The 11,664-nt window shown below is 40.6% G+C and overlaps 1 protein-coding gene across 4 annotated transcripts in view; it reads left to right on the top strand.

Annotated features, from left to right (window-relative positions):
- Positions 1 to 307: 307 nt before the first annotated feature.
- The window catches only part of EPRS1 (glutamyl-prolyl-tRNA synthetase 1), a 65,501-nt gene continuing 54,144 nt past the window's right edge, over positions 308 to 11,664 (top strand). For 2 of the 4 annotated variants that reach the window (XM_042474524.1, XM_042474514.1), the window contains exons 1-6: positions 308 to 482; positions 6,132 to 6,216; positions 8,356 to 8,455; positions 9,103 to 9,259; positions 9,866 to 10,011; positions 11,448 to 11,542. In XM_042474524.1, the coding sequence (XP_042330458.1) occupies positions 440 to 482; positions 6,132 to 6,216; positions 8,356 to 8,455; positions 9,103 to 9,259; positions 9,866 to 10,011; positions 11,448 to 11,542 (626 nt within the window). In that variant the 5' untranslated portion in view covers positions 308 to 439. The remainder of the gene's footprint in view (positions 483 to 6,131; positions 6,217 to 8,355; positions 8,456 to 9,102; positions 9,260 to 9,865; positions 10,012 to 11,447; positions 11,543 to 11,664) is intronic. The other 2 variants (XM_042474533.1, XM_042474541.1) reach the window with 2 other exon arrangements.

Below are 11,664 nucleotides of genomic sequence, written 5' to 3'. Positions count from 1 at the left end.
CAAAGGGGCTACAAGATCTCTCTATATTATTATTATTATTATTATTATTATTTCCAAATGCATTTGAAGAAGCAGACTGAACTCTGGAGAGGCTCATGCTGCCAACTTCTTCCTTCCGCTCTCTGGGCCCACAACAAACTCCAGCTCCCAGAATTCCATAGCAAAGAGCCAGAGGACAAGTTAAAGCGGTGCCAAGCCGGCTTTATTTATCCACTCTGTACAGTGAGAACTAGGCCGTGAGGGAGGCGGCGCTGGGCTTCGTCTGGCAACTAGGCCTGAGAGGAGGAGGCGGCATTAGGCCACAATCGCAGCAGCAGCAGCAGCAGCCTCAGAGGCAGCAGGGTTTGCCGGGAGAAGGGAGGCCTGAGTCCCGCCTTCTGCCCTCTGCCTGCCGTCGTCGTCTCTGCTGCTCTTCTCCCTTCCTGCTGCCTCTCCTGCGATGGCGTTGAGCCTGACGGTGAACCCCGGCAACCTCCCCCTCGGTAAGGCTCCCTTGCTCCCCTTCCTTCCACGTGAGAACGGATACCCCCGACCCGACCCGTGTCGCCCAGCCTTGCCCCCGACCCTTCTCCTTCCCCAGGATCTCCCAGCCTTCCTTCCCTTCCCTTCCTTTCCCTCCCCAGAGCCAGGCGCCTTGCTCCCATGTTGCGTCAGCCGCTGCCCGCCATTCATTCGCCTCCCTTTCCCCATTCCAGCCTCCTTCTGCCCTTCTTTGGCATTGCCAAAGGCCCTCCATTTGGAGCGTGACTGAAGAGCAAGGATCCACGTTGAATTCAGTGCCTTTAGCTTTTGGGTGGTCATGTCCTCCGTTCTCTTTCCCAATCCCTTTCCCAGGAGGACACGTCCTCCATTTCAGACTGCCTTCTCCAGAAGGGATTTCGGAATGTCCTCCATTTGGGGCATGACTGAGAAGCATGGTTCTTCATTGACAGGAGGGGTTTTAGGTTTTGTTTGGTAATGTCCTCCATTTCAGCCTTCTGTCCAGGAGGATGTCCTCCTCTTTGAGCATGACTAAGAATCTACATCGTCATTAGTGTTTTTAGGTTTTGTATGGCAATGTCCTCCATTTCCTTTTCCAGGACGCGTCCTCCATTTCAGCCTTCTGTCCAGGAGGAATCCCAGCGTGTCCTCTGTTTTGAGCATGATGACGAAGCATGAATTTATATTCCTGTGAGTGTTTTTGTGCTTTTCTTTGGTCACATCCTCTCTTTATTTTTGGAAAGTCCTCCATTTTGTGATGCCTTGTCCTCCTTTGCTGCGAGGACACCTGGTCACCCTGGTTTTCCTCATCTGCTGCAGGGCTCTGGGGTGACTTTTCTGAGGAAGATGATGGGGGAGAAAAGAGCAGGAAGAGGGACCCCACATCTCTGGAATCATCATCATCATCATCATCATCATTAATGTTTATTTATATAGCAACATTGATGTACCTAGCGCTTTCCAACAGAATAAAACATTAATAACCACTTCAATATAAAATACAATACTAGAATACAATAGCACAACGCAATACAGTACTAAAACACAATACTGTAGTAAAATACAATAATCAACTGCAGTGCAGAAAGAAAGAAGAGCGTTCAGGGTCTGTGAGGCTTTCCGATCTTGACACGTGGCAGAGGCAGATGACAGCTGGAGGCTCTTTGGGAAAGGAGATGCCTCTAGGCTCCAGCATCTGTCCCTCCCCCCCCCCCTTCCCTTCTCTCAGGATTAATTAGCGCCTTTTAATCACTCCCTCCTTAAGTACAGGTGGCAGAGGGATTAAGAAGGGCAGGAGGGGTTGGGTGGGTCAAGGTGAGCAAAGGAGGGCAAGGCACCGCAAAATGTTGGGCGTTCCAAGAAAAATGGAAGACATTACAAAGTTCAAAAGCTAAAATCACTAATAGAAATATAAATTCATGCTGCTTAGCTATGCTCAGAATGGAGGAACTCTTGCAATCTATCCTGGACAGCAGGCTGAAATGAAGGACATGTCCTGGGAAAGGAGGATATCTGGTTACCCTGGATTTACGGTGCTCCCTCAGGGGTTTCTCTGCAAGTTTCTTCAGAGGGGAGTTTGTTTATTTATTATTGATTATGCCACCTTTCTGCCAAAAAAGGGCCCCAAGCAGCTCACAATATAAAAGCGCACCAAAACAGAATTTTAAAAACAAAACAATACCCTTGGCATCCTCTGAGGCTGAGACAGTGTGACTTGCCCAGGGTGACCAAGCGTCATAACTGCAAAGGAGGACAAGGCACCATTCAAGAAAAAATGGAGGACTCGTGTAAGTATAAATTCATGCTTCTTAGTCATGCTCAAAATGGAGGACATTTTGGGATTCCTCCTGGACAGCAGGTTGAAATAGAGGACTGGTCCTGTAAAAGGGGGACCGCTGGTCACCCTGGGTTGTATGTGTGTGTGCATGTCCATGTTTTAATCTTTCATGTTGTCTTCACTTAACGAAAATATATCCAGGGCTAGCTGTGTTGGCTGTACAGCAAAGTACAACAACATCCAAAATCCACAAAACAAGGATACCTGTACTGGCCAACCAAAATGCATGATGCAAGCTTTCAAAGCTCCACTGGCTTCTTTGTCAGGCAAAGTTATTAAAAGACAATCACTTGCTTATTGTATTTCACTGTAGGAAGGGTTCAACCCTGTAAGACTCAGGGCAGCATCAAACATGACACGGGTTGAGTCTCCCTGATCTGAAATGCTTAGGACCAGAAGTGTCTTCCATTTTGGAATGTTTCCATATTGTCGTTGTCGTAGTGTGCCTTCAAGTTGTTTCTGACTTACGGCAACGCTAAGGCAAGTCTATTAGGGGGTTCTTGGAAAATTTCTTCAGAAGAGGTTTACCATTCCGTTTTCTTGAGGCTCAGAGCATGTATCTTGGCACAGGTCACATACATGATGAGATTTCTTGGAGATGGGACCCAACTCTAAACCTAAAATTCATTTATGTTCCTTAAACACCTTATGCACATAGCCTGAAGATAACTGTATGCACATTAAAAAAATAATTTTGTGCACAAAGTTTGTGTCCACTGAACCATCCGAAAGCAAAGGTGTCACTATTTCAGCCAATTTTGGACAATTTTGGAATTCCAGATATGGAGAGGTTCAGTCACCTTTTATCATGAACTTATGATTTCCTTGATGTCTTTATGCAGTCTCCTCTTTTGCTTTTGTAGCTGTATATACAGACATACAAACACACACAGAGATTTTTCCCCCTCCAGCTTTGTCAGTCACTCTCCTATTCTTGTGCCTCATCTGTTTCATTTAGGAATAAATAAGTAAAGATCTTTAAATCTTAGGATGATAGGCTTGGTTTGTTCTTAGATATTGTGCCATTATAAAGTATCATTTCCCTCTCCCCTGTAAGTTTTCGAAGAGGCTCAAATTTATATAAGATGTAGATTTCTGTGCCCTTCATTTTTTAGTAGTGAGATGTTTCTACATCCCTGCTTACCTGTGATTAAGGCTGCAGTCCTATGCAACACTTTTGTGGGACTACATTTCATTGAATTCAGTAGGACTTGGCTTCTGAATAAACTGGATTGTAAGTCACCTCTCCACAATCATGAATACACAATGTTATGTGCAGATATGTCACCAGGCAGAGCACGTCCAAGTGTGAGGGAAAAGGACATTGTAAAAATCTCATTTATTTAAATATTTCTTTTGCACGACAGAGACTGTTTCTCTTTAGGAAATCCTTTCAAGGATATTTCCTTTAGACACATTGAGGTGTCACACAGGAGGATTTATGCTTAGTCATGGAATTCCTGTATTATAATTATAGCTTGTCATCCTGTCTCCAAAATGACTCTAGTCTAGATTGTATTAAGCAATGTAGATATGTCTGCAGAAACCTACCTCGGGCGGGTTACAGACCGCCAAAAAATACGTATGGAATACGTATTAGGGTTATGTAGGGGTGGTGCTTCCGCATCCCCCTAACCCTAGTACAACATACGTACAACATGGCGGCGCCCCTTCCACATGGGGGCCGCCATGTTTATGTATCGGACGCATAGCGTCCAGACGTGTCGTGGCACCTATGACGTCGCGAATGCGCCAGCGGCGCCTCGCGACATCATAGAGGTGCTACAAGAAGGAGCTCCATTTTTGCTCCGCGCGGGAGCCGCGCGGTGTGGCTGCTACAGCTCCCTCACGGAGTAAGCGGCGGCGGCGGTCTGTAACCCGCCTCAGTCATTTAAAATGTTCATCTTGACAGTATTATCTAACATAAATATGTTTTAAACATGGTTGGAAATCATAACTTGAATGATTTTTTAATAAGGCCAGTAAAATGTTATTCACTGTATAACTATGATTTAAGTTCACATACATATGTGTAGAGGGAGAAATAATCATAGTTTCTTGATATGCATCCTGCTTGTGTATGTGCATGCTTACTCATGGATAAGTCCACCAAAATAACTGCAAATCCTATCCCAGACAAGTGTGCATAGGATCACAGCCAGGGTCATTTTCTCCCTTCAAGCCACCTCTCTTCCTCAGTCTCTCTCTCTTTCTCTCTCTCCCCTGGATTTTTAAAAGCACGTAACTGAAATAAAGTGGATGTTTGAATGTTGTATATGCCTTATAGTGTCTTTTCCTCATGAGCCTAATATTAGCAGAACTATGTACTCTTAAACTCAGTGGGACTCAGCTCCCAAGCAAAATAGGATTACAGCCTTAATGTATCTAACAGGCAGCTTTTCAAGTACATTGCAGTTACATTTTAGATTTTATTGTGCTGCTGTAGCCCAATTTGTTGTTGTTTGCCTTCAAGTTGTTTCCAATTTAAGGCAACCCTAAGGTGAACCTATCATAAGATTTTCTTGGCAAGATTTCTTCAGAGGGGGCTTGCCATTGCCATCTTCTGAGGGTGAAAGAGTGTGACTTGCCCAGTGTGTTTCCATGGCCGAGCCAGGATTTGAACCCAAGTCCCCCAGTGTTCTAGTTCAGTGCTCAAACGATTATACCATGCAGCCCAATATGCATGTACAAAAGGACACTGGTTTCAGTGGGATGAATTCTCAGGAAAGCGTGAATTAGATGAAGATCTTAGTTAGTTCATCTTCCACTTAGACCACTGGTTCCCAAACTTTGGTCCTCCAGATATTTTGGACTTTGGCTCCCAGAATTCCATACTGTTGACCAAGCTGGCTGGGGCTTTGGGGGAACTGAAGTCCCAAACACATGGAGGATGCATATTTGGGAACCATTAATTTATACTATAGTCCTGTGCACACACCCCTCCTCCTCTTTACTTTTCCGGTGGGTGATCCATTTGAGAAACCCCCCAGTCTTCGCATCTGATGCGGAAATGGGGCTCCTGGCCATGTATGTGCTGCTAGGGATCCTGTTTTTGGATCAGATGGGATTACTGAGGGGCTTCTCAGGTGGATTGACTGTTGGAAAGATAAGGAGCAGCACACCAGTCCCAGGTTGACATGAGGATGGGTGTGTGAACACCTGACTGTCCCCATCCCAACCCAGGAACTAACCTGGGTGAGCACTGGGGCCAGGATAGCCCATTTGCTCATGCCCTTCATGAGGTTTCTCTCTTGTCACAGTTTATTTTTTAACAAAATTTTAAGGTGCACTTTAGTCAGTGAAAATAATTCTATTTACAATCTATTTCACACAGTCTTTGCTGCTGTAAGCTAATAGGTCAGATTTTATTTTCATGTGTTTAATAATGTCAATATGCATATGCTTGGGTTAGACAGATCCATCTGTGACTTTAGTAGCAGTCTTTGAGAGCTGAGCAGACTGAAGTGTTGGACCACAACTGAGCCAAACCAAACCAGCCTTTGAATGTTTTTGATTTAGGTATAACTCTCAGCAACTGTAAGCAATGGGGCTTAAAGATGGTTAAGACTTGGCTGAGTCATGATATTGTGGTACAGCACTATAAATTTTTCAGTAATGCTACAAAGTGAATGTGTAGCCAGTCTTTCTGGAGGTCACTGCTATGTTCTAGGTTTTAACCCTTCCCTGCAACCCTAACTGCTTCAAAGGAAACATATGCCAACAAGCATTAAATTGATATTCTTCCTAAGTGTATTGATTTTCAAATGACTGGGAGAATACTGTCAGAGTTTATTTTTATTTATTGTACTTTCAGGAGCCTTACTGACTGCAGAGCATGTGAAGGATCATGTTAAAATTTCAGTTGAAGAAGGGAAAGAGACCATCCTACGGGTATCTGAGTGAGTGCCTTCCATCTTTGCCATCAATTGTGTAGGATGCTAATGATTAAATATTAGTACAGCACATCCGCGCCATATGTGGACTCACCATACGTGGACTTGACATTATGCCGATGGTGAGCCCCCATTAAATGAATGGTGTGCCCGCCTGTGGCATGCCACCATTGAAAACGGGTATTTCTTTTACATGGAGGGGGGCATTCTGGAACGAATCTCCATAAATCGAGGATCCACTGTACTTCTTGATTTCTTGTTTGCTATTTGCTCTCTTCTATTCTAAGATCACTCTGATACTTGCACATGCCACTTTTTTTTTAAACAACTAATTTTCTTGTAAAACCTTTATCCTTTTTTCAGACAAGTTTTTCAGACAAGGGCAAGTTTAATCACTTTCTTTCAGACATAACTGGTGAACTGACTTTGATGTAGAATATTATAACTTCTTTCTAGGGTTTTTCTCATTTTTCACCTGTAACCGCTTTAGCACATAAGGCCTGGTAAACTGACATGTATTTATACCTCAACACTACATGTAGGCTACTTAATTTTTAGATAAATGCCTTTGTGCTTACTCCATAACATCTATCTTGAGGAAGAGATCTGAAGATCTTGTGCAGAAGCATTAATTTTGGGGTTTTTGTTTCTCTTTGGTTGGTTTAATAAAGGTATTAGCAAAATGCAGATTTTAACATATATTTTGTTGAGCATAGGAATTAGCATCCCTAGAACATCTGTAAGTCTGGTATGGATAGCTACATGTTCAGATGTACATCTAGTGAGTTACTTTTCTTTTCATTCCTTGATGGTGCCTAAGTTGTATTATGAGGAAGGCCCTTGTATTTTGGGCTAGAAATTCTTGGTTCAGTTAACTGTCTACTACTGTTCTTCTGTTCACTGTTCAGTAAAGCAGAACATGCAACCTTTAAGCTGTTTGACAAGCTGAACAGACAGTAGGCTAAAAGTATAAATGTGTAATGTTTTGTAGCTTATATTGTGAGGTTTACAGTATTTCCTGTTGTTTAACAAATCTTAAAAACAATTTTTTCATAGAAACCAAGAGCATGTCTGCACTGAAAAAATAAAGTAGTTTGACAGCACTTTAACTGTCTTGACTCAATGCTATGGTATTCTGGGATTTGTAGTTTCGTGAAATATTTAGCCTTTCTTGTGAGAGAGCCCTGATGTACCACCAAGCTACAAATCCCAGAATTCCATAGCATTGAGCCATGGAAGTTAAAGTGGTGGCAACCTGCTTTTTCCCCTTGCAGTGTGACAGCAGCCCAAATCTCTTTAAAAGCCTTTGAAGAACCTCCATTAAGCTTCTGATCAGTCACTTTTCTTTTACTGAGAAAATGAATGTACAGGTATATACAAATCAGCTTTAAATTCTGTATTTTACTGTATTCAACTGTTGGGAATTGTACAATGTAGCTAGAGGCTGTAACACAGTAACTTTAAAGCCTGACAGATAAGTGGGTTGTTTTGGTATTGGCCATTCTTTATAGTCAAAGTAAAGCTGAAATTGTTGCAGTCTTGCCTATGAAATGTAATAGGGAATAGTAAGGATGTTATTGGAAAGGCGGGGTAGAAATTAATACTATTATTATTATTAAAATAGAGACAGACTTTACCCCGTAGATCAGAGCTGTGCAGCATTTGTTTGTCTTTATTACTGGCTCATAATTATATGGTTTATAGTTTAAGTTTAGAAAAATTGAAGTGTAGGTTCCTTGAATATGTTTGTAGATGTACTTTTTAAAATGATTGACAAGAATTCCATTCTGTTAATGATGGTGTTTCTAATTAAACAAAAAAAGTTGGTATATTTTTTCTAATGAAGGCTATTACAATCAGCCCCCTGTATCAATGGATTCTTTATCCATGGATTCAAGTATCCATGGTTTGGAAATATTTAAAAATATATAAGTTCCAAAAATCAAACCTTGATTTTCCCATTTTCATAAGGGACACCATTTTACTCTGTCATTGTATTTAATGAGATTTGAACATCCATGGATTTTGGTAGACTACCCATTAATTCATCATGAAATATCTTGCTAAGCTACTTTAGCAATCAGTCCTAATGCAATCATATCTCAAGCAGACATTAACTTATACATATTTCATTTTTTTAAATAGTCAAGTTGCATTCACTGATATGAATTCCATAGCTCGATATCTGGCCAGAATTACAACTTCTGCTGGATTATATGGATCTAATTTGCTTGAGCACACTGAGGTAAGAAGCAGTGTTGTATATTTCATATTGCATGTAACTGTGTTTTATTTGATGACCTGTCTAAAAGGGGCAAAACAGATGGTTCCTTTGCGGTGGCTTCCCAGCAGCTTGAAGTCATGTTCTTTAGATGACACCCCCCCCAACCAGCACGAAGCTGCCGTGAAGCCACCTGCTGTCCACACAGGGGGGCAGCTTTGTGGCTCTTGAGCAGTGTGATGTTTAGGCAGCGCATGCCACAGGAGTGCTGCAAAGCTGTGGCGGCAGTGGAACAACTGTTGTTTTGATGGCTCAAAAGAAGCAGCTTTCTGCCGCTTCTTTTTGTGCTGCAAACAGCCAGGCTGGGGTGTGTGGCATGTGGTTGGTGCAGCTCCAACGCAGTGTTCAAAGGGGCGACGTCAAGCTGCACCTTTAGGGCCATCTGTTTCAGCCCTAAATGGTACAGCATTTCATTACCTGAAAAGTACTATTTAATATTTAATTTCATTTACTATACTATACTATAATATTACTATATTATTATGTCTAGTAATTAATACTATTAGTTCTAGTTATTAAAACATAAGTGTTTTTGTTGGTATCATTTATCACTGTTATATAAATTCTCAGATAATATCTAAATAGAAATAATTTTCTTCTCCTTTCTAAAGATTGACCATTGGCTGGAGTTCAGCACTACAAGACTGTCTACTTCTGCTGATTTTGATTTAGCAGTTCAAGAGCTCAATAATACACTTTCTTTGCGAACCTACCTGGTTGGAAACTGTTTGAGTCTTGCAGATTTCAGTGTCTGGGCAACTCTAAAAGGTAAATAAAATAATACAGTAAATATGTGTAAATAATTTTCTGTTGTGTGTACCTTTAAGTTGCTTCTGACTTACATTGACCCTAAGGTGAATCTGTCATGCATTTTTCACAACAAGATTTATTTGATGGAATTTACCATTGCCTTCATCTGAGGTTGAGAGAATGTGACTTGCTGAGGGTCACCCAGTAGTTTCCATGGTGGAGCAGTGATTCCATTCCTGGCCTTTTGGAGTTCTAGCCCAACACTCAAACCACTACAGCACACTGACTCTCTCTGTACTGTGATAATTAGTCATTCATACCTTTGATTAGAATGTGTTCTTATTCCTACAGATAACCTTTGAAATTACAATAGAATGTGTGGCTTATTTTTTTGGCTTTAGTAAATTTGTTGTGAACAGCAGTTTTTGTTCATTTTACTATGTGACATTTACCATATGCTATGTGCATGTCATGGTATCTAGCAGTGGTTTCCCTAGTGTCTTTTTCATAATTAAATTGCAAATAATAATCTGTGCTACTGTTTGTTGAGGTATACATCAGTAATATATCTTGTTAAACAGCATCTTTCCTAGTTTTTAATTATTTCTATCTGTTTTCCAACAGGCAACAGTATATGGCAGGAGCAGTTACTTCAGAGTAATGCTCCAGTTCACTTAAAACGCTGGTACAGCTTTCTTGATGCACAAAGTATTTTTCAGTCAGTAGGTTCCAGGTGGACTGTGGAAAGTGCTGTTCCAAAGACTAAAATGGTAAGCATTTTGCTGATTAGGCATCTGTGGCTTGGATTCTGTCAAAAGTCTGGGAGCCAAGTAAAATTCAGTGTTTTATCTGCAAAGTGCTGAGCAAAAAGGTTACAATGGACTCCTGCATTACTTAAGAAGAATCTGAATCAGCAATGTTGTGTGTATAGTTCCTGAATTGAGAACATATAGATTAAGAATGGAAGGAAATTAATACCTTGCTATTTATTTTGTGACTTTTTAGTTGATTCTGATAGAATGTGTTACTCTACTGTGGCTTCAGGATTTTTTTTCTAATGGACCAGTAGTTTTCATTGTTATATTCAGTGAAATATGTAATATTCAAAGTTCAAGTATGGTCAATTTTAAACTGAGCAGTTGAAATACAGGGGTTTAACTGAAAGACTGTAACTTCCTCCATGAGCCTGCCAGATTTTAATATCCTCACAGGAAGGCTTTCTCTCAAGCTTACTACCATCATTGGCATGCTGGGTGAGGACATGTGAGATGGCCTTCTTGGTAGCTAGTCCCACACTGTGGAATCTTTTCTTTAGGAATTTAGGTTGGCTATTTATCTGATTATCTTTCTCCAGCAGGCAAATACCTTTTATGTAAATTGGATTTGAGCTATTAAGTGATTGTTGCAAAAGAGTCTTTTAACAGGGGATGTTGTACTTTTATTCTCATTGGAGTTTATCACACGGGAGGAATTTCTCTTAATTTTGAATGAAAAGAAAGTGGGGCCAGAATGCATTCACATTAATTCGCTAGTTCAGCAAATTCATGTGAATTCGAATTGCATTCAAACTGACTTCCCATTGCCCGAAAATCGCTTGCCATTGCCCGAAATTGAGTGTGGTAGTCTATCACACAATAACATGAAACCCTATGATTGCATTCGGACTGACTTCCCATTGCCCAAAATTGTGTGTAGTAGTCTATCACGCAATGATTGCATTCGGATTGCCATTGGATTATACTTCCAATTTCCCTTGTCTGATAAACTCCGTTGTTACAGTTTACAGTGTTTGGTTTTTTAAAAAACTTAGTGCTGATTTTAATAAGATAGTTCATTAATTTTTTAAAATTCTTATTACTTTGGTTGATTTTAGCTGTATATTGCATAATCTGTGTTGCTGGCTGCTTTGGATCTCATATTGGAAGAAATTAAATAAAAAGAAAAAATAAAAAAAATAAAAAAAATAAAAATTAATAAATAGTATAGGGGGATGCCCCTTAGGCATTGTAACAAACTTGCTGCCTTGCAACTTGAGATATTTGTTAAATAGCATAAAGATAGTGCTCTATCACTTGAATGGAAGTTAACTTAGCTGATTTCAAGTGACAGTTTTACAGGTAAGACTTGAGTAACTTTTCAAAATACTATTTTTCTGTTTCCCTAAGTCAATTTGTGTAATGAGAATTTCATTATTGTTAATTTTAAGGCAGCAGAAAAGAAACAAGATGTTGGAAAATTTGTTGAACTTCCTGGTGCAGAGATGGGAAAGGTCATTGTGAGATTTCCTCCTGAGGCAAGCGGGTAAGGTAACAAGTTCTGAAAAGGATTTTTAAGCACACTTTCCTTTCACAAAATGAAACTTAACGAAAGGAAAATACACTGGTACCCCGGGTTACGAAATTAATTCGTTCCGCTATTTTTTT

This window comes from Sceloporus undulatus, chromosome 1 (genome assembly GCF_019175285.1).
Source record: "Sceloporus undulatus isolate JIND9_A2432 ecotype Alabama chromosome 1, SceUnd_v1.1, whole genome shotgun sequence".
Classification (NCBI taxonomy): Eukaryota; Metazoa; Chordata; class Lepidosauria; order Squamata; family Phrynosomatidae; genus Sceloporus; species Sceloporus undulatus.
This window is presented reverse-complemented; position numbering and strand designations above follow the sequence as displayed.